The sequence below is a fragment of the Lithobates pipiens genome, unplaced genomic scaffold (assembly GCF_037356315.1).
Source record: "Lithobates pipiens isolate NorthernLeopardFrog02 unplaced genomic scaffold, aLitPip1_a1.2 Scaffold_13, whole genome shotgun sequence".
Taxonomy (NCBI): domain Eukaryota; kingdom Metazoa; phylum Chordata; class Amphibia; order Anura; family Ranidae; genus Lithobates; species Lithobates pipiens.
Window position 1 is genome coordinate 162,535,951 of NW_027507718.1, and position 23,437 is coordinate 162,559,387.

A 23,437-nucleotide genomic window follows, 5' to 3' on the forward strand; every position below is an offset into this window, starting at 1 on the left:
TTTTACAGCAAGTACTAAAAATCCTATTTTCTCTTATTTTCCTCGACCGACACAGCTCCTCTCAGACCATTGGGACATCCCCAAGCAGCACCAAACAAGGGGTGGGAAAAGCCGCATAAAAACCTCATCCACCATGGCAAGTGGGAACTAGTAAAAAAATAAAAAAAAAATAAAAAAAAACACTGTACAAAAAATAAAAAGAAAATTAAAAAAATAAAAAACAAACACACACACACACCACACACAAGGCAACGGTGCATTCTTATTAAGGTACTGGGTTTTTATCAAAAAATCTGAAAAAAAAAAATATTGCATATTCAATTGCAACTATACAGCCGCCTGCGAAAACAGGCATCAGCCGATGCACTGATGTCTACCTTGTAGAACTTAGTAAACGCGTGGACAGACGACCAGGTCGCCGTCTTACACACCTGAGCGTCAGACGCTTTGTGTCGGAAGGCCCAAGACGTTCCGATTGCCCTTGTGGAATGGGCCATAACCGGAAAGAGGTGTAGGCTTGTACTACAATCTGTCTGATCCACCTGGAAATGGTGGCTGATAAAACTGCCATGCATTTCTTGGGACCAGCTACCGAGACAATCGAGTAACGTCCGAAAGGGAGCAGTGGTAGACAAATACACTTTCAGTGCCTGAACCACGTCCAGAGCGTGAAGGTCCATCTCCTTAAGGTGTTTAGGCAAAACGCAACACCACCTTATCCTTATGGATAACCAGATAAGGCGACTTGCAAGACAAGGCCGCCAGTTCCAAAACCCTCCTGGCTGAGGTGATGACTCTTTCCCAGAAAGTGGTCTTTCTAGTGGCCAACAGGGGAAACTGATATTTTCAAGCAGCGGGTCTTGAAGTGCCGATAACACCAGGTTAAAATCCCATGGGGGAAACTGTGGACGCACCTGAGGGACTACATGACGAACCCCCTGAACAAAGGTACCCACTATGACAGACGCAAAGGGTCACTGAAAAAAAAAAAAAAAAAAAAAAAAAAGCCAAAGCTGAATTTTTTTTGCCCCTCAATAGTGCTTAACACCATTTTCTGGTCTACTCCTTGACAACACAGCAGGATCCTGGATATGGAAAAAAAGCACGGATGTCAACCTTTCTCCGCACACATGGAGATGTAGGCCGTCCAGGAACGATGATATATCTGAGAAGAACAATTTCCGTATTCTCAACATAGTTGGGATCACCGAGTCAGACAGACCCCGGTTCCTCAACACCTGGTGATCAATAGCCGTGCCGTTAAAGCCGGCGATGGTAAAGCAGGATGGAGAATCTGACCTTGAGACAGAAGGTCCTACCGTAATGGAATTCGCCAAAGAGAGTCTACCAACAGACGCACCAGGTCTGCGTACCAGGGACGCAGAGTCCAAACTGGGACAACCAGTATTACTGGGATCCCCTCGGCTTACACTCTGCGCATCAGATGTGGCAACAGCTTCAGTGGAGGAAAAAGCATAGATCAGCTGGTACTGATCCCACGGAGCCACCAGTGCGTCTGCCCACGGATCCCTTATCCTCGACACGAATCTTGGCAACATCCAATTGAGACAGGGGCCAGAAGATCCACGTCTGGTGTGCCCCACCTCAGGCACAGTAACCTGAATATCTCCGTATGCAGCTCCCATTTTCCTGGGTCCAGCATCTGGCAACTCAGACAGTCCGCCTGCCAGTTCTCCACTCCGGGAATGTAAATGGCCGACAAAACCAGTACGTTGCTCTGCCCACCGAATTATGTGAGCGACCTCCCGTACCGCGGCTGAGCTACTCGCCCCCCCTTGGTGATTGACGTATGCCAATGCAGTGGCGTAGTCTGACTGGATCCTGATCGGATGTCCTTGCAGTCTCATTGACCATGTGGAGAGGCAAAGCCTGATCGCTCTCAGTTCAAGCAGATTGATCGGCAACTTGGATTCTTCTGTCGACCAGAGGCCCTGAGCCGACTGAACCCCCATTACTCCACCCCAGCCAAAAAGGCTGGTGTCCTTTGTGATCACTGTCCACTTTAGAAGTAGGAACAACTTTACGGCCTGAATCACCAGGGACCAGATCAGCGATTCTCTGACTGGCTCACCTGAATCTGATGATCGAGGGACAACTGAGATCTGTCGCATTTTGACAAGATCTCCTTCAGCAAGGACTCTGGTGTAGAACTGGACTGCGGTTCATCTGCAGTTTTACCGTGGTTTTAAAAGTCTGCAGCTTGTCTGAAGGGAGAAAAAAAAAAAAAAAAAATCGCTTCCATTGAGTCTAGCAGAAAGCCTAGGTACTCCAAACGCTGAGTTGGTACAATAACTGTTCTTTAGGTTCAACAGCCATCCAAATTCTCACAGAGTCTTCATGGTGATCGCCACATCCTCCTAATTCTGAGGCGGAAGATGCTCTCAGGAGGAGATAGTCTAGATATTTCACAACCGCGACCCCATGTTGCCGTGGCAACACCAAAATCGGAGCCAAAACCTGGGTAAAGACTCGGGGGGGGCTGATGCCAGACCAAAGGGGAGAGCCACAAGCTGGTAGTGGGCTCCCGACTGCAAATCCAGGGCCTCCAGGCGAGCCGGGGATCCGGCTTGCATAAATTGGGCACTCAGCGTCCAGTACACAGATGGGAATCAGGGGGGAAAAAAAAAAAAAAAAAAAAGGCTGAGAGCACATGAGCCATGCTGCTGTCAGGGAACACTGAAATATGTTCAGGCCTCCAGTGCCTTGAATAGGAATAACAGAAAATGGCTGCTGAAGCCTAGAGAGTCAGCCTGCTCTGCCCACACCTAAAATGGCTGCCAAACATCGCCATGAGGTAGATATATATATATATATATAACACCTGCAAAGCCACAGCACTGCACCATTCCCAGCAGACCCTCACAGGCCCCTTCCAGGGGCATACTATACAGGTCCCAGGACCACCACCATTCTGCCAGCCCCCCTTCTCATATGTCAGGTGAGAGCCCACAGAAAGCCCCTATACAAGTAGATATACACCGCTCAGCAGCCACATGCAGCATCCCCACCCCCCTGAAGGGGGGGAGGGAAGATAGGGAGGTGAGGGGGCCCCCTGAATCAACCTCCCAGGGAATGCCCAGCTGCTCAGCCCCATCATAACAGGGAGACCTGTACTTACCAGTCCTGAAGAGCTGGAAGACATTCCATTGTAGATCTACTCCTGATCAGCACAGGGTAGCTACTGGCCTCGGCATACTATGACGCAGAAATCAGTAGCCCGGTCATATGCATGTCCCGGAGCATAAAAGCTCACCAGCCACCTCTGGAGCCGAGGTATGTTGTGGCCTGCTGAGCCGTAGCTGCGACCTGCACATGCTCAATGGCCAGACTGGGGAGACTACGAGGACAATGTCACACGACCGCGCAATTGTCAGTTAAAGCAACACAGTGCCAAATCGCAAAAATTGATCTGGTCAGGAAGGGGTTAAAATCTTTTGGAGCTGAATCAGTTAGATTAATCGCGCAGCTGTAGTGGAGACACTCATTAAATCCCTGTGATCAGTCCCAGTTTGGAGTAAGGTGGTGGTCTTCACCAAGGCGAGAAGATTCTTCTCATTCAGAATAGCACCAAACAGGCTACTGAAGATGAGTTCCATAGGCCCTTCCTGATAATCCTATTGCCACAATAAGCATTCAAACCACAGATGAAACTGAAAGCATGGACACCAACATGGAATACAGCATTACATCAGTTATTGCAGGTTCTGAATCAATTACTTGACCAATCACGCAACACCACTTCACTAGCCGAAACCGAGAAAGACTCTTAACCTCTTCCATTAGTGTTTACATAACTGAATGCAGCAGTGTACATGCACCGTGCCAAAGCCTCTGCCCTCCTGTCAGTCAAATAAAAAAAAAAAAAAAAAAAAAAAAAAAACACTGCCCCAACAACATTAGTGTTGCAACAGATCAAAAACTCAGATCGGATCGCTCCTCTGATCACAGTGATGGATCAGATCATTTTTCGGATCAGCAAGATAACAAAAAATAATAAAACCCCAAGACAAATCTTGTTACACCTACCGGAGTTTTAGATTTCACTGTTCTTTTCAACACAAAACTAAATGTTAAAAAAGTAAGAAAAATCAGGAGGTGTTCTGTCACATTAGCAATGTATAGTCAGCAGGTTTGCTGCTGCTTTTAAAATGTAACATCTAAACAGTCCGTCGGATTTACAAATACTGTATCTAACATAAGCTCCGTTTTGTGTTGAAAACTGGAGTTACTTACCGGTAACTCTTTCTAGGAGTCTTCCAGGACAGCCTCTGAGATATAGGGCTCCTCCCTCTGGGACAGGAAACACGTCAACCCAATCAAATAAAAGGTGTGGTCCTCCAGGCCCTCCTCAGTTTTAGTCCAAGAACCGCCGGAAGGCTCTGAAAGACATAACACACTAACAATCACGTTAGTACACATCCTCACCACTTAGTCCAACTTAAACAACTTAAACAACTTTGGGTGGGAAACCAGGCTGTCCTGGAAGACTCCTAGGAAAAAAAAAAAAAAAAAGGAGTTACTGGTAAGTCTAACTCCGGTTTTCTCATATCGTCTTCCAGGACAGCCTCTGACATAAGCAAGGAGCTCACCTTGTCAGGGCGGGACCACTGCCTGGAGGACCTTTTGTCCAAAAGTGTTCCTCATCAGACCATAAATCCAGACGGTAATTTCTTGCAAACGTAGAGTAGCTGGACCACGTTGCAGCCTTGCAGATCTCCTCCGGAGAGACTCCAGCCCTCTCTGCCCATGATGCAGAAACCACCCTGGTAGAGTGTGCCTTAACTAAGGGTGCCTGCTTCCCCTCTAATTCATAGGCTTTAACTATCGCCATTCGTATCCACCTGGCGATAGACGATTTGGACGCCTTGCAGCCCTTGCGGGCGCCCGAAAAATTTACAAAAAAATGAGTCTGACTTCCTGAAGACCTTAGTGGCCTCTAAAAAAATTAATAGACATCTCCTGACGTCTAACAAACTTAAAGATCTCGCCTCATCCTCTCCTGAGGCTGAGAAAAATGTTGGTAAAATAATATCTTGTGTCCTATGAAAAGTGGACACAACCTTAGGAAGAAAACTAGGGTCAGTCTTAAGTACTACCCTGTCCTCTAAAATTAACAAAAATGGCTCTCTGACCGAGAGCGCCTGCAGATCACTGACCCTTCTAGCTGACGTGATCGGTATCAAAAAAACAGTTTAGTACCATCCACTTAAGTGATGCTCCCTCTAATGGTTCAAATGGATCTCGGGTCAAAGCCCTAAGAACCAAGGACAAATCCCAAGTAGGACAGGTCTTCATTCTCACAGGCCTGGATCTAGCTAAAGCCTTGAAGAAGTTCCTGACAAAAGGATTCTGCTGGAGGGAGGACTGAAGGAAAACACTTAAGGCCGCCACCTGTACCTTTAGAGTGCTAATAGATAGCCCCAGCTCAACCCCTGCTTGCAGAAAATCTAGGACTGCCGGGACCCCGGGACTTGCAATCCCCTGTTCTCGCAACCAGGAATTAAACCTTTCCTATCTTGGCGTAAATTGCTCCAGTTACTGGTTTACGGCATTCTAATAAGGTCTTAACCACTCTCTCTGAAAAACTCTGTGATCTTAAGATCTGTTCCTCAGATACCAGGCCGCAAGCTTGAGTCTCTCTATCTGAGGATACAGGATCGGCCCCTGGGAAACCAAATCCTCCCTGACTGGTAGTAACATCGGAGGATGAACAGCCAATCTCTTTATGCTGGCAAACCAGGGTCTCCTTGGCCAAAAAGGAGCCACTAAAATGAGGTCCGTAGCTTCCGATCGGAACTTCTGCAGAACCTCCGCCACCATCCTTACATGAGGGAAGGCATAACACAGGCCGAACAACCATGGATTGGCAAGGGCGTCTATCCCCCCCCTGGCCCGATCCTGTGGGTGAACCGAAAAAAATTGTGTCACCTTCCTGTTGCTTTCTGTTGCAAATAGGTCTATTTCTGGCCTTCACCAGCATGACACAATCTCCTCGAACACTTCCTTGTTGAGGGACCACTCGTCCTGACCTATCTTCTGGTGACTGAGAAAGTCGGCCAGCAAATTCTGAGTTCCCTTCAGATGAATGGCTGATATTGAGGACAAGTTCTCCTCTGCCCAGCAGAAGATTCTGTCCGCAATCACCTGCAGCGCGGGGCTTCTGGTTCCCCCTTGCTTGTTCAGGTAGGCTACTGCTGCCACATTGTCTGACCGAACCTGCAGATCCCTGCCCTGTAACTGGGACTGGAAGGTTTCTATAGCCCTCCAAACTGCCAGAAGCTCCTTCTGGTTTGAGGAACGACCTGCCTCTAGATTCGACCAGGTACCTTGGGGCTAAGATTCCCTCTAGGTGGGCACCCCAACCCAGCGCACTGGCATCGGTCGTGACCACCACCGTAGCTTGTGGGGACCAGGGAAGACCCTTGTCTAGGTTGACCTGGGCCCGCCACCACCACAGAGACCTCCTGACGGCCGAGGACAGGGGGCATAACCTGATCCAAGCTCTGCTCCCTGCCATCCCAATAACGGAGCATAAGTCTCTGCAAAGGGCGCTGATGATGCCTTGCCCAGGCCCATGTTATCAACCCCAGGACTCTCATAACCTCCCTGATCTGAGCTTCCCAACCTGATTGAAGCTGGGCTACCGCCTGCTCTAGCTTGTTGATCTTCTCCGCAGGAAGAAATACCCTCATCTCCACCGAAGAAATCCTGTATCCTAAATACAGGACTTCCTGTGAGGGGGGTCAACTGGGATTTTTCCTGGTTTATTAGCCACCCCAGTGAGCGCAGGAAACCCAAGGCCTCCTGCACATCCTTCTGCAGCTGTTGGGCCGACTGGGCTATGAACAGTAGATCGTCCAGATATGGAATCACTGTTATAGCCTTGAGCCTTAACAGGGCCAGTGCCTCTGCCAGAACCTTTGTAAAGATCCTTGGTGAGGCTGAAAGCCAGAAAGGGAGAGCTTGAAACTGGAGGTGTAACACACCCGTGTTCAACCTCACTGCCAACCTGAGAAACCTCTGGGACTCCAGATGAATCGGGATATGCAAATATGCATCCCTGAGATCCACGGTGGCCATGTGACAGCCCTGAAACAGAAACTTGGTTACCGAGAAGATTGACTCCATACAGAACCGCTTGTATTTTATGAACCTGTTCAGGGGGAGGAGATTCAGTATTAGCCTGAATTTTCCCGAAGGTTTCTTTACCACAAGTATGTGGGAGTAAACCCCCAAGCTTCGCTCCTCCGGAGGCACCTGCACCAGTACTTCTTGGTCCACCAGACCCCCAGAGCCTTTGCCTTCTCTTGGTCCCTTGGTAACCTGGTTACCTGAAAATTTGGGAGGGGAACTGAACCAAACTCCAACCTGTAGCCGTTCCTTATTACATCTCGAATGAACGGACTTTCGGTTGAAGTGTCCCATTGTGGAAGGAACTTCCCCAGTCTTCCTCCCACCGGGACGCAGGAGTCACTGGGTTTTAGTGGAGGGTTGAGGAGGATTGAATAGGATTCCTCCTCTGCCCCTTCCCTTGTGACCCGTCCAATGTTTTTTGGGGCGAACCTCCCTTTCCTGCAGGTTCTGCTGCCTAGAGGCGGCAGAACCTGGCGCTTCCCTTCAGGTTTCTTTTTCTTTTCTGGGAAAGCTTTCTTCCTATCCTGCGTGCGCTCTAATGCCTCCTGCAGGCCGGGCCCGAACAAATGGTCCCCTGAAACCGGTAATCCACATAGCTTCAATTTTGAAGCTGCGTCACCTGACCAGGTTTTAAGCCAAACGGCCCTTCTGGCAGCGTTCACTAGTGCTGCAGATCTAGCAGCCAATTTGACCGATTCTGCAGAGGCATCGGCCAAAAACCCCACTGCCTTGAACAGTAGCGGAAAGGACTTCAACAGCTGTTGCCTGGAAGTGCCCGCTGAAATATGCGATTGTAACTGTGTAAGCCAAAACTCTAAGTTTCTGGCCACACAGGTAGCTGCTAAGGCTGGTTTAAGCCCAATGGAAGAGGCATCCCAGGCCATCTTAAGCAGCACATCTCCCCTCTTATCCATAGGATCCCTGAGTGAACCCATATCATCCGTCTTTTTAGAGACTTTAGCCAAGGGAGCATCCAATTTGGGAACCTTGTTCCAGGGATGCACCGCATCCGTCTCAAAAGGGAACCTCCTTTTAAGGCTACCTTTCCGGTTGTTCCCACTCCAGCAGAATCGCCTCAACCAGCGATTTATGGACGGGGAATACCCTGTCTTTCAGCACACTTGACCCCTGATACATCATGTGTTTTGAAAGCTGGACCTGTTCTTCCCTGATCTCCAAAGTGTCATATTGCCTTGAGGAGGTCACCCACATCGTCCAAAGACAGCTTGTATCTGGCTGATCTAATGGATTCTTCCTCCCCCTCTGACTCAGAAGTAGATTCTGTCCTAGAGGAGGCTAATTACCTAGGTAACCTCTCTCTCCTTATCCACCTCCTCCTCCTGACTTGGTTCAGACAAGGAGGGCATACTCACGGCCCTGGGTAAAGAGACAGAAGGACCCTGCATCCTATCCATCATGCTCTTGAATGACTGGAAGGTGGATGCTATCTCATCCTTTACGGACGTCAAAACCTTGTGGCAAGCTGCCACCGAGTCCTTTCACCAGGCTACTGACACAATTCGGGCAAAGCAGCTTCTCCCAACCGGTGCCTAACTTAGCCCCGCACACGGCACATTTCCTTCTGGGCAAAGGTATCTGGGCTCTGTCCTGTTTAACCTAAAAACAAAGAAAAACAGGGTCCCATTAAAATACCACCCCTGACCACACCACTGTGCTTCTAGGGTCTGCCTAGGAAATGCCCCCCCTCACCAGCAGGTTCTCCACCCCGGGAGGGTACTAAGGTCAGAGTGACCCCTCCACCCCTCAGTGTAAGTCCTGGTCTGCCCTCACCAAGCTTACCCGAGAGGTACTGGAGCCTGTTGAACCGGAGTCCACCTGCACAACTGCGCCCTCCATGGTTCCTGTGTCTTACTCAGTCTCTGAGCCTTCACACCCCTCCAGGCAACCCTGTAGTCACACCGCCGCGCCCAAAGGACTGGAACAGGTCCTGCGGCGCCCCCAGATGACGCGAATCCGGCGGAAGTGAGTCTCTCCCACTTCCGGATGCCGGAACGCAAAAGACTCCGCCCCCAACGCCGTGCGTTCCTTACGAACGCACCGCTCACAGTACCCGAACGCCGGCCGGTGAAACGAACGTCTCTCGCCCGCCATCCGACCAGGTAGGAGCGGTTAGCGCTACAGAGGGGGGAGATTGCCTCCCATCGGGGTCCCGTTCTCTCTGAACGTTGAATGGCAGCGGGGACTGAGCTACCCTCTCCTCCCTCCGAACGGACCGAGGGGTGCTAAGGGTCAGGTCCACCAGGTGCTCCCCCCAGGACAAACCCGAGAAGGAGCTCCCCTTACTAGTTCCGACGTGCTCCTTCCCGTCCCGCAGGAAACGGGGAAAAGAAGGAAAAAAAAAAAAAAAAAAAAAAAACTGAGGAGGGCCTGGAGGACCACACCTTTTGATTGGGTTGACGTGTTTCCTGTCCCAGAGGGAGGAGCCCTATATCTCAGAGGCCGTCCTGGAAGACAATATGAGAAAATAACTGAAATCTAAAACTCCGGTGGGTCTAACAAGATGTCAGCTTGCCCCCTTATTACTGTGCAGGAGTGTGGGGTGTAGCAAGATGGCGGCAACAAAATGTCACTTCCTGACCAGACACTGGCCGCCCCTGGGTGTACCAAGATGGCCACCGCTCCGGAGCTAGACCAAAGCCGAGGCAGCGGAGCGCTCCGCCGATCCCATGGTGTGCCGATGCAAAAAGCACTAAAAATGCATAGGTGTGAATAAGGCCTAAAAGTTGAATTACAGGCTTGATAACCATGCACGATTTACACAGTATGGCACATGTGTGGATTGAATCTCTTCCTGCAAGTTCTAGCACAGCAAAAATCCCAAGCAAAAACTGCCACAATGCCCACAAAAGGAAATAAAATAAGAAAAAATTGGCAAGCAGAAGACAGCAGATAGGGGTCCAGCAGACACACAGAATGGAGAAGAGGATAAGCATGCAACAGCAGCACAGTAGAAAAACCCAAACCTACGTCTCTGGTGATCATAATGTTTCTGGCCAAAAGATATGTGTGAAGACTGACAACTGAAAAAAACGCCTCCATATTAAGCAGAAACAGGGAATTTTAATGTTGTTCATCAGCATAGGCCACCACCAAGCTCAGCTTTGTTTTGTGTGTAGTGGCCATTTAAAGCGGAGGTTCACACAAAAATTGAACCTCCACTTTTCGGATCCCCCCCCCCCCCGCCGGTGTCACATTTGACACCTTTCGGGGGGGGGGGGGTGCAAATACTTGTCTAAGACAGGTACTGGCACCCACTTCCAGGCATAGACTCCCACGGTAGTCTATGCCTCTTCCTGTCCCATCATGCAATCTGCTGGGACACACACACACGCATGACCCAGAGACAGCGCGGACCATTCTCCTTGTGCTGCGTGACTCGCAGTAGGAAACTAGGAAGTGAAGCCGCAACACTTCACTTCATGATTCCCTCACAGAGAATGGCGCTGGCAGCAGCCGAGAGATTGCTCGGCTTTGGCATCGCTGGACTCCTGGAATTTAAAGTGTCCATTAAAAGTCAGCAGCTGCAGTATTTATAGCTGCTGGCTTTTAAAAAAATAAAAAAATAAAAAAATAAAAAAATTTAAGTGGACTCCCTCTTTAAGCCACGCAGTCACAACCATCAGCTAAAAAAAAAAAAATAAAGGATTAGAACCACAAAGTTTCACAAAAGCAGAGGCAGGGAAAAAGACCTGGAGTTTGGCTTTAACCACTTGCTTACTGGGCACTTAAACCCCCCTCCTGCCCAGACCAATTTTCAGCTTTCAGCGCTGATGCACTTTGAATGACAATTGCACGGTCATACAACACTGTACCCAAATTACATTTTTATCATTTTTTTCCCACAAATAGAGCTTTCTTTTGGTGGTATTCAATTACAGCTGGGAGTTTTTTTTTTTGCTAAACAAAAAAAGATGCAAAATATATCTCTATATCTCTATATCTCTATATCTCTATATCTCTATATCTCTATATCTCTATATCTCTATATCTCTATATCTCTATATCTCTATATCTCTATATCTCTATATCTCTATATCTCTATATCTCTATATCTCTATATCTCTATAGTTTAATAGTTTGTTATAAAATTTTGCAAACAGGTCATTTTTCTCCTTCATTGAAATGCGCTGATGAGGTAGCACTGATGGGCACAGATAAGGCGGCACTGATGGGCACAGATTGGGTGACACTTTTATTAATAACTGGCAGGGGGCAGGTGGGCACTGATAAGTTGGCCGCGATTGCCTTTTTTTTCTCTCCTCGCGCTGTCAGCACGAGGAGGAAAAATAGCCGATTACCGGCTGTTTTGGCACATGATCAGCTGTCATTGGCTGACAGCTGATCACGTGGTAAGGGGGGGGTCGGGATCGAGAAAAAGGGAAGGAGGAAGGACGGAGGAGACAGGGCTGCGCTAGTAAAAGATCTGGAAGATAGCGGAGCAGCTGGCAGAACCAGAGAAGACTCCAGACACCGGGAGAAGACGCCGTACAGAGCGGAGAAATCGGAAGACTACCCCTGGAGCTGATTAATAAAATTACTTTAAAAACCTGTAGTGTGTTTTTGTTGACACTTTTTCTAAATGGAGTTCCCCCTCGAGAGCGGATTATTCTGTGATTGGCCAATGCCAAAGTCATCTGGCCTGGGGAGGCTTAACGTCGTGGTGTAAAGTCACCTCAAGTCGTGTTGAAGTCACGCTGTTATTCATACTCAAGTCGTGTGCAAGTTGCCTCCAAAAGTTGCGCTGGCATTAGTGTTTCCCCTGTGTGAACCAGCTCTCAGGGAAAAACAAAAACCACAAACCCCACTTATTTGGTTACCTCGACCCTGCGTATTTAGACACTGATACAATACCTTGAACCATCTTTTTCTGAGAAACTCTAGAGCAGGACTTCTCATCTGCAAGAACAAAAAGAAAAAATATTTTACTATTGCATGAAACACTGCATGTAGATTACATTAATACCCACACAGGTGACCTCATAGCTTTACTGTACATTCTACAGCAAATCATGCTTAATGGGGGAGTGTTAGAAGTTTTTGAGTTAATATTTTAAGTGATAAAAGTTTCTGAAAGCATATGCAAGTTATATGTACAGTAATAAGTTATGGTTTCTGAAGGTCACAGAACAGAATATAGGGAGGAGTGGTTTTGCTTAGTAGGCATTTCTATTTTTGAGTTACTATGTCAGGACAATGGGTGGAGTTATGCTACTTATCTATAGACTGAACCATATTAGGTATATATGCAAATATGGGTGTTATTAGGATATGCTGACATAACATCATGAAACAGTATAAGAATGGAGTAGGATGAGAGAAGAGAAGATCGGTGGGAAGAGAAGGAACGCTATACTTTGAAAATGTAACACCAGAAGTACCACCTTAGAAGCCAAAACCATGCCATATGTTACCAGATGTCAATCTTGTCTTTGCTTATCTTTCTGAATAAACCAACTATTGGACAAAGGATTCTTCAATTTCTACTCCTGAAAATACGTAGCAAATGCAGCCTTGGATGAAGACATACATATCTCCGCTACACACCCTTAAGGAGAAGGGATACTGATTCAAATATTACACAAAGACTTTGCTAGTTATTAACCACTTAACAACCGGCCCATAGCTGAATGACGGCTACAGGGCGGTTGTTTAAATCTGGGAGGCCGTCATACGACGTCCTCCCAGAATTCCACTCTCGTGCGCACTCGAGAGCATCACAGATCACGGTAAACGGCCGCTCATCGCGGCCGTTAACCACGTGTTTGCTCCGTCAAATAACGGAGTGATCACATGTAAACAAACCGGCATCATCTTATGACGCCGGTTCCTCCCTCCCCTCTCTGTACCGATCGGTACAGCGGAGGGGGAAGAGATCGGTGTCAGCAGTGATGTGGGCTGCATCTGCAGTGCCCACAGCGCTGCTCACCGAAATTTAACCCCTCAATACCCTGCAACACCCGCCAATACCCTGCAACGCCATACTCTGAGATACCCAGCCATAGTCGGTGATACCCTGCAATACCCAGCCATAGGACATCCCCCCCCCCCTCCCGCCGCCCTCCGGTGCTTCTACCGACTCGCCAATACGATCAAACCCAGAATAGTTTTTTGTTTTTTGCAGGCTTCCCAGCCTAGAGGTGAGATGCGGGGTCTTATTGACCCCATATCTCACTGTAAAGAGGACCTGTCATGCCATATTCCTATTACAAGGGATGTTTACATTCCTTGTATTAGGAATAAAAGTGATCAAAAAATTTATTTTTGGGGAAAAAAATGTCAAACTAAAACAAACAATAAATTTTTTTTTTTTTTTTTTAAAGCGCCCCTGTCCCCATGTGCTCGCATGCAGAAGCGAACGCATACGTAAGTCCCGCCCACATATGAAACCGGTGTTCAAACCACACATGTGAGGTATCGCTGCGAACATTAGAGCGAGAGCAATAATTCTAGCCCTAGAATTCCTCTGTAACAAAACATATAACCAGTAAAAAAATATAATCGTCGCCTATGGGGATTTTTAAGTAGCGACGTTTGGCGCCATTCCATGAGCGTGTGCAATTGAAGATTTGAAGAATTGAAGAGTGACATGTTGGGTATCCATTTACTCAGCGTAACGTCATCTTTCACATTATGCAAAAATCGGGCTAACTTTACTGTTTTGTTTTGTTTTTAAGCACAAAACTTTTTTTTTCCAAAAAATGCATTCAAACATTTGCTGCGCAAATGCCGTGTGAGATAAAAAGTTGTAACGACCACCATTGTATTCTCCAGGGTGTTTGCTAAAAAAACATATATAATGTTTTGGGATTTTATGTAATTTTCGAGCAAATAAATGATAATTTTTACATGTAGGAGAGAAATGTCAGAATTGTCCTGGGTGCTCCAGAACGCCTGATGGCGCTCCCTGCATGTTGGGCCTCTGTATGTGGCCACACTGTAAAAGTCTCACATGTGGTATCGCCGTACTCGGGAGTAATAGCAGAATGTGTTTTGGGGTGTAATTTGTGGTATGCATATGCTGTGTGAGAAATAAACTGTTAATATGACAATTTTGTGGGGGGGAAAAAAATAAATAAAAATCTTGATTTTGCAAAGAATTGTGGGAAAAAATTACAACTTCAAAAAACTCATCATGCCTCTTACTAAATACCTTGGAATGTCTTCTTTCCAAAAAAGGGTCATTTGGGGGGTATTTGTACTTTTCTGGCATGTTAGGGTCTCAAGAAATGATAGGCCGTCAGTCCTTCAGGTGTGATCAATTTTCAGATATAGGCACCATAGCTTGTGGACTTTATAACTTTCACAAAGACCAAATAAAATCCACCAATTTGTACTTATTTTTACCAAAGATATGTAGTAGTACAAATTTTGGCCAAAATTTATGAAGAAAAAATTACTAATCTGCTAAATTTTATAACAGAAACAAAAAGAAAAAAAAATATATATTTTTTTTTTTTACAGAATTTTCTGTATTTTTTCTTTTATAGCACAAAAAATAAAAAACCGAGCGGTGACTAAATGCCACCAAAAGAAAGCTCCATTTGTGTGAAAAAAGGACAAACATTTCATATAGGTCCAGTGTTGCATGACTGAGTAATTGTGACGGTGCTCTCCAGGGCCTTCAAAAGTGTAATAGGTAGTCAACAAGTTAGATGTGTAATTTATGCTCCTAGAACACATGATGGCGCCCCCTGCATGTTGGGCCTGTCTATGTGGCCAAGCTGTGAAAAAGTCCCACACATGTGGTATTGTAATACTCAGGAGGAGTAGCAGAATTTTTGGGGGGTGTCATTTGTGGTATACACATGCCATGTGAGAATTAAGCTATTACAATGACAATTTTGTAGAAAAAAAAAATGAAAAATCTTAATTTTGCAAAGAATTGTGGGAAAAAAAATTACATCAAAAAGCTCACTGTGCCTCTTACTAAATACCTTGGAATGTCTACTTTCCAAAAAGGGGTCATTTGGGGGGTATTTGTACTTTCCTGGCTTGTTCGGGTCACAAGAAGTGAGATCGGCCACCAGTACATCAGATGTGATCAATTTTGTATGATTCGCACCACAGCTTGTAGACTCTCTAACTTTCACAAAGACCAAATAATATCTACTAATTTGGGTAATTTTTACCAAAGATATGTAGCAGTATAAATTGTGGCCAAAATTTATGAAGAAAAATAATTTGCATAATTTTGTCACAAACAAAGAAATGTGTTTTTCAAAATTTGTTTTTTTTTTCATATTTTAGCGCAAAAAATAAAAACCCCAGAGGTGATCAAATACCACCAAAAGAAAGCTCTATTTGTGGGAAGAAAAAAAAAAAGGACAAAAAAAAAATCATTTGGGTAGTGTTGCATGACTGAGTAATTGTCAATCAAAGTGTGAGAGCACCAAAGGTGAAAATTGGTCTGGGCAGGAAGGGTGTTTAAGTGCCCAGTAAGCAAGTGGTTAAAAGCGATTTAACTGGCGGATTAATCCACATCAACCCTTGCATAGAGTACCGCTCCCCAGCCTAAGAGGCTGGCATCTGTCATTACTACTTACCAGATTGTTCTGAAGGATTTCCCACTCAGAAAATTCTGGCTTTGTAACCACCAACTGAGGCTTTGTCTTGGGGACAGCCCCATTGGCAAGTCCAAAGGTTGGATAGTCTTGTGCCAAGCAGAGAGGACTCTGTTTTGCAACAGTCTTAAATGGAACTGGGCATAGGGGATGGTTTTGAATGAAGCTACCATCTTTCTTAACCTCATGCAAAGGCATATTGAAGGATTTGCTTTTGACCGGACCATCCATACCAGCTCTTGTATGGAGCTGATCTTTGCTGGAGTCAAGAACACCCTTTTCTGGGCTGCATCTATGATCAGGCCTAAGTAATCCAGCCTTCTTACTGGTTTTAAGCAAGACTTCTTGGTTGGATCTCCAACCTAGAGACTTTGCAGGTAACTGGTTGTAATGCGTACGCTTTGCCTTGAGAGTCACTGACTGGTCTATCAACACTAACACTGTTATGCCCTGTGCCCTCAACCTGGCTAGAGGTGGGGCTAGTATTTTGGGGAATAACCATGGTGCTGTGGCTAGCGCAAAGGGTAAGGCCGCAAACTGAAAGTGCCGTTCCACTTCGAATCACAGCAACCTTTGGTGAGCGAGAAATATAGGGACATGCAGATATGCGTCCCTGATTTCGATGGACGCTAGAAGTTCTCCGCCTTGTAGGATGGAGACCACTGACCTGATCGACTATTCGAAATGAGTGAATTTTTAGATCCAGAATGGGCCCGACATCTCCATTCGGTTTTGCTAAACAGGCTTGAATAGAAACCTAAACCTTGTTCTTCTGTGGGGATCTGTATGATTACCCCTTGAGTCAATCAGTCTAATGCTTGAAACAGGGATTGCCTTTTCCCTGGATGCTTGGGAACATTTGATCTCAGAAAGTGAGATCGTGCAAACTCTCAAAACTCTAGTGTGTAGCCTAGAGTCATTGGAGAGAGCCCATCTGTCCTGAGTTTTCCTCTGCAAGACTTCTGCGAAATGCATAAGTCTTCCCCCCAAATGAGGGGAGATGCCTCTTCATGAAGACATCTTAGTATTTTGCTTTGTTTTTTTGCGGCTCCAGGCCTGGGCCTGACTCTGCAATTTTCCTCTGTAATCTGATGGTGGAAGCCATCGGCACTGCCTAGAAACGGTTGCACTTGGCGCAGGAGAGAAAGTCAGTTTAAATGAAGGACGTTTATACACTCTTGACTGGCAAGAGTGCTTTTTCCACTGGAAATTGGATGTATTTATCAAAATCATCGCCAAACTAGACAGTATGTTTTTGTAGGGTGCTTCAGCAGACCAACCCTTTAGGCAAAGGGGTCCTACGCATGTGTACTAGCACAAGTGCAAGGCAAGACGCCCGGTGAATAAAATTCTTTATAGCAGTGGTCATCAACCATGTCCTCAGGGCCCATTAACAGGCCAGATTTTATGCATTACCTTGGGGAGATGCAGACTAGAATACTGCAATCATTGAGCAGCAAATGATACCACCTGTGATGTATTTTAATTACCTTGCAAACCTGGCCTGTTAGTGGGCCCCCCTGAGGACAGGGTTGATGACCCACTGCTTTATAGCATCTATGGCAAAACAATGCTTTTGGTGAATCTGCCAACTCACTGGCCTGTTCAGGGAGCTCGTTAAGGGCCTGTGAACTGGTCGTTTAACCACTTGCCGACCGCCGCACGACGATGTAAGTCGACAGAATGGCACGGGCAGGCATATGGGCGTACCTGTACGTCCCTGCCTTCCCGCGGGTGGGGGGCCCGATCGGGCCCCCCCCCCCCCGGTGCCTGCGGCGGTCGGTATTCGTTCGGGAGCGATCCGGGATGAGGGGGCGGCCATTCATTCATGGCCACCCCCTCGCGATCGCTCCCGACGAATGGAAATGCTCTGTGACATCACTTCCTCTCCTGTAATGTAAACACAGGAGAGGAAGTGATGTAATCTCTCCTCCGTGTCGGTATTTTTCGTTCCGACACCGAGGAGAGAGGATCGGTGAGTTGCACCAACACGACACTACACAGTAGAACATGCCAGGCACACTAACACCCCCCCGATCACCCACCGCCCCCCCCCCCCCCCCCCAATTACCCCTGCCCCCCAGTCACAGTGACACCAATGTCTTTTTTTTTTTGCATTGGTGTCATTTGTGACTGTAATAACTGTTAGGGCAGTTAGGGTTAGCCCCCTTTAGTTCTAAGGTACCCCCCTAACCCCCCCAATAAAGGTTTAACCCCGTGATCACCCCCCCGTCGCCAGTGTCCCTAAGGCTGGGTTCACATTGCAGCGGTTTATAAGAACGGATGTGATTCGCACCGCACTGCAGTGCAAATCACATCCGATCTCTGTGCGATTCGAGTTCAGCCATACAGATAGTATGGCTGAATTCGTGTCGCACCCGCCGCAAACTCGCACGGGACCCTTTTTTGGTCCGCAGCAGAATCGGATCGCATGGGTGTTCACACCATGCGATCCGAGTTTGCAGATCGCACTGCGATATGCGAAATGATCTGGGGGTGTCATTAACATTTCACTGACTCCCAGCAGTTCGCATAGGGCAGTGTGAACTGCCGCCGGGAGGCATGCGATGCGGGAACCCGCCGCGGATTCGTGGCGTTCCCGCATCGCTCCAGTGTGAACCCAGCCTAATAAGCAATCGTTTTTCTGATCGCTGTATTAGTGTCACAGGTGACGCTAGTTAGGCAGGTAGGTATTTAGGTTCGCCGCAGCTTTTTATAGCGCCAGGGACCCCCATATACTACCGCATAAAGCCGCCTGATTGCCCCCTAGTTAACCCTTTCACCAGTGATCACCATATAACTGTTACAGGTGACGCTGGTTGGTTAGTTATTTTTTTATAGTTTCAGGGCACCCGCCATTTATTACCTAGTCTCACTAGTGTACCCCTAAATTTAGGGGTGTCTACTTTCCAAAATGGGGTCATTGGGGGGGGGGGGGTTTGTGCCATCTTGGCATTTTATGGCCTTCAAAACTGTAACGCCCTTAGAAAGCCTGAAGGTGGTGCTTGGTTTTCGGGGCCCCGTACGCGGCTAGGCTCCCAAAAAGTCCCACATATGTGGTATCCCCGTACTCAGGAGAAGCAGCAGAATTTTGGGGTGTCATTTCACACATGCCCATTGCATGTGTGAGCAATATATCATTTAGTGACAACTTTGTGTAAAAAAAAAAAAATATATTTTTTTTTGTCATTCAATCGCTTGAGGCAAAAAAATAAAATATTCAATGGGCTCAACATGCCACTTATCAATTTCCTTAGGGGGTCTACTTTCCAAAATGGGGTCATTTGGGGGGGTTTTGTACTGCCCTGCCATTTTAGCACCTCAAGAAATGAGATTTTGTCGTAAACTAAAAGCTGCGTAAATTCCAGAAACCTTAGTTTGTAGATGTGACAACTTTTGCGCAAACCAATAAATATACAGTTATTGACTTTGGTAAAAAAAAAAAGACATGTGGCTGAATACATTTTGGCCTAAATGTATGACTAAAATTGAGTTTATTGGATTTTTCTAATAACAAAAAGTTGAAAATATATTTTTTTTCAAAATTTGCGGTCTTTTTACGTTTATATCGCAAAAAATAAAAATCGCAGAGGCAATCAAATACCATCAAATTTGTGGGAAAAGGACGCAAATTTTGTTTGGGTACAACATTGCATGACCGCGCAATTACCAGTTAAAGCAGCGCAGTGCCAAATTGTAAAAAGACCTCTGGTCATTGACCAGCAAAATGGTCCGGTCTGAAAGTGGTTAAGGACTGACAGATGTCAATAGCTGCAATTGCAGGCTGAGCAACAGTACCTGCTAGAGAAAGGGGATTTTAACAGGAATTCCAACTTTTTATGTTGGATCCTTTAGCATTTGTGCACTGTCCACTGGACAAGTTAAACTTTTATTAACACTGGAAATTACAGCACCTACTGCTGGAACTTTCCATTTCTTGGAAAAATTTTCCTCCAAAAGGGATAGAGAATCGAGCAGGGGTTGACAAATTTGCTTGGAATCTAGGAGCCAGCTAAAAAAGTTAGGAGCCGGGTCCGTGACGGCGATCTGGACCTGTCCCTGGCCTGACATGGAGACGAGTGAGGGGAAGATAGCCCCAAGCCCCTCACCTGTCTCCAAGTCATTGCCCATAGCTCTTAGAGGGACATTTTATTTATTTTTTTCAAATGACAAATTTTTTTAAAATTGCATTTTAGTGTAAATATGAGATGTGAGGTCTCTCTGACCCCAGATCTCATATACAAGAGGACCTGTCATGATTTTTTCTATTACAAGGGATTTTTACATTCCTTGTAATAGGAATAAAAGTGACACTTTTTTTTTTTAAAGAACAGTGAAAAAAATAAAAATAAAAGTTAAAATAAAAAAAATATTTTAAACGCGCCCTGTCCTGCCAAGCTTGCGTGCAGAAGCGAACGCATATATGAAAGCGGTGTTCAAATCACACATGTGAGGTATCGCTGCGATCGGTAGAGTGAGAGCAATAATTCTAGCCCCAGACCTTCTCTGTAACTTAAAAAGTGCAACTTGTAGAATTTTTTAAACGGCGCCTATGGAGATTTTAAAGGGTAAAAGTTTGTCGCCATTCTAAGAGCGGGCGCAATTTTGAAGCATGACATGTTTGGTATCGATTTACTCGACGCAACATTATCTTTCACAATATTAAAAAAAATTGGGCCAACTTTACTGTTGTTTTTTTTTTATTAAATACATTTTCCCCAAAAAAGTGCGCTTGTAAGTCCGCTGTGCAAATACGGTGTGACAGACAGTATTGCAACGACCACCATTTTATTCTTTAGGGTGTATATGTATATATATATATATATATATATATATATATATATATATATATAATTTTTAGGGGCTCTGAGTAAAGGGAAGGAAGATAGGCTGGCAGGCAGGGAAAATTAGCATTGCATCCATTAGCATTGCTGGTTGTAATTCCAACGGTCACCACAAGATTCCAGAAGGAACCATAGGATCGTAGAAGGCCTCAAAGCCGGGGCTAAATTACCGGCCGCCGGCAGCGCGGCCCGACGCGATCGCGCCGGGGGGGGTCCGGGGAGACAGCATACCCCCAGCTGTGCTGACCCAGGCGCCAGTTCGCTAATTCTAGTCGCAAATGCGACCTGGCGCCCGGGTTTTGTCGAGCCCTGGAATCGAGAATCCTTTGGAGGGAGAAAATGCTTATTGGGATGATCCCATTCAGTATAAATAAGCTTCTTTAGTAATGTGTGGACTGGAAACGCATGCACTGGTTGTGAAGGTTTCAAGAAACCCAAATAAACCAGACTTTCAGCTGACTGTTAGGGGTAGCATGAAAGTGGAGTGAACCAGGTCTTTAAAGATTTGTACCTCAGGATTGTGAAGCTGAAAAACTTCAACTGTTTCCTCCGCAGAGGAGTAATCTGTTTGTTTTCCCCAGTTGTTTGAGGGCAATACCTCATCCTGTCCACACTGTTACCCTGGTACGGGGTTTGGAGTGGGAGAGAGGGATCTAGCATGCTTCTTATCCCCTTTAATGGGGTGTGCAATTAAAGACGCTAATCTTCCTTCTAAGCCCTGCAGGGCAGAGGAAAATACATCTTCAGTCATGTATACAGGGGAGGACGTGTGAGAAGCAGTTGCGCCACCAATTGCTTCCAATGACTCACCATGGCTTGCCACATCAGCTATCTCCGGAGAGGATGACACTGGAGGCATGTCTGTAGTTCAGTGCCTAGGGGTGGTTTTGGTGCCTTAGTAGTAAGCCTTGAAGCCATAGTGCAAAGCACAAAAAAAAAAAAAAAAAAATGTACTCTAAGAACTGTTCTATTTGAACAAAAGTAGGAAAAACAGTGGTAGCATAGAATGATCTAATGCTAATAAGGTTTTTTCCTGTACTGCAAATGCCTGTGTAAACCCCTCACGTGCACCAGCGCTTGTGGCCTGTGGCAGCCTTGCTTCAGCTGCTCTAAGAGACTGTGTCCCAGAGTATCAGCTTTAAGCTTTGTCAGGTGTGAGCCTGATTGTTTATGTGCCACGACCTTTCCTATGCTTCAGCAAGAGTCACCTCAAGGGGGAGGGGGAAGTGGATTTACACAGCAGTTTTTCAGATTTATGCTTGTTTAACCACTTTCAGACCGGACCAATTTGCTGGTCAAAGACCAGACCACTTTTTGCGATTCGGCACTGCGTCGCTTTAACTGACAATGGCGCGGTCGTGTGACGTGGCTCCCAAACAAAATTGACGTCCTTTCTTTCCCACAAATAGAGCTTTTTGGTGGTATTTGATCACCCCTGCAGTTTTTATTTTTTGCACTATAAACAAAAATAGAGCGACAATTTTGAAAAAAAACGCATTTTTAACTTTTTGTTATAATAAATATCCCCCAAAAATATATAAAAAAAAAACTTTCCCTCAGTTTAGGCCGATAAGTATTCTTCTACATATTTTTGGTTAAAAAAAAAAAAAAAAAAAAAATCGCAATAAGCGATTGATTGGTTTGCGCAAGTTATAGCGTTTACAAAATAGGGATAGTTTTATAGCATTTTTATAAATTTTTTTTTTTTTTTTTTTTTTTTTTTACTAGTAATGGCGGCGATCAGCGATTTTTATTGTGACTGCGACATTGTGGGGGACCCATCGGACATTTTTGACACATTTTTGGGACCATTGTCATTTATACAGTAATCACTGCTATATAAATGCAGTGATTCCTGTGTAAATGACACTGGCAGTGAAGGGGTTAACCAGGGGTGGCAGTGTAGGGGTTAAGTGTTCCTAGGGGTGTGTTACTAACTGTGGGGGGGGTTGGGCTTTCATTTAGTGAACACTGATCTCTGCTCCAATCACATGGAGCAGAGATCAGCATCACTAGTTGCTAGGCAGAATGGAGAAATGCTGTTTACTCAGCATTTCCTCCATTCGGCCGCTCCGTGAGACGATCGCGGGGATGCCCGCGGCGATCTAATCCGCGGGTCCCGCGACCGGACTCACGGGGGTCACAACCAGCGCGGTAGCGTGCCGCCGATGGCAGGGCGGCATTGAATATTGGACGTACCTGTACGCCAATATGCCTGCCCGTGCCATTCTGTCGACGTACATAGTGCGCTGGTCGGGAAGTGGTTAAACATAACATGTATGCCTATCCACGCAGTTTCCCCATTTAGGGGGAGCCACCCCTGCTGAGCCACACGCTGCATTAGCACAGATTTTAACAGGGTCTATACACTTATTCCCTCTAGAGCAGTTTTTAAGGCATTTTACAATATAATTGAAAGAAAAGGCATGGGTGGACTTTGCCATTCCCTAGGCTTTCCTCTTACCTTTATCTCGCTGCAGGATACTGCTGTAAACAGACAGCTCCAAAATTCACCCATCACAGCGGGCAGCGTGGTTAAACCTTCAAAGACTGGGGCCCTTTTAATAGGGCTTTCACTCCTTTGGACCATGTATAGTACCCCTCAGGAGAGCTTTAGGCAATATAGCAAGACCAAAAAGAGTCCTGGTTCCTAGGGTCCAGCCCTCAGGAGAATTACAGGCAAAACCTATGCGAGGCCCGGGTACCATCCTGGAGCCGCAGTGGCAGGATGGATCCCGTTATGGAGGCTTTTTAAATCCAGCATGGATCCCTCCACAGAGCAAATCCTTCACTCGTGCCAACACCTTTAGACACTGGTGAAAAGAAATCGAAGTTACGTACCAGTAACATTTTTTC

At 46.2% G+C, this 23,437-nt stretch overlaps 1 protein-coding gene across 4 annotated transcripts in view; it reads right to left on the minus strand.

Annotated features, from left to right (window-relative positions):
* The window catches only part of CHAF1A (chromatin assembly factor 1 subunit A), a 623,099-nt gene that overhangs the window by 557,451 nt on the left and 42,211 nt on the right, over positions 1–23,437 (minus strand). For 2 of the 4 annotated variants that reach the window (XM_077475775.1, XM_077475778.1), the window contains exon 2: positions 12,028–12,072. The exons of 1 other annotated variant lie outside the window; for it this stretch is intronic. In XM_077475775.1, the coding sequence (XP_077331901.1) occupies positions 12,028–12,072 (45 nt within the window). Of the gene's footprint in view, positions 1–4,254; positions 4,391–12,027; positions 12,073–23,437 lie in introns of those variants that run through there. One more of the 4 variants, XM_077475777.1, reaches the window with a different exon arrangement.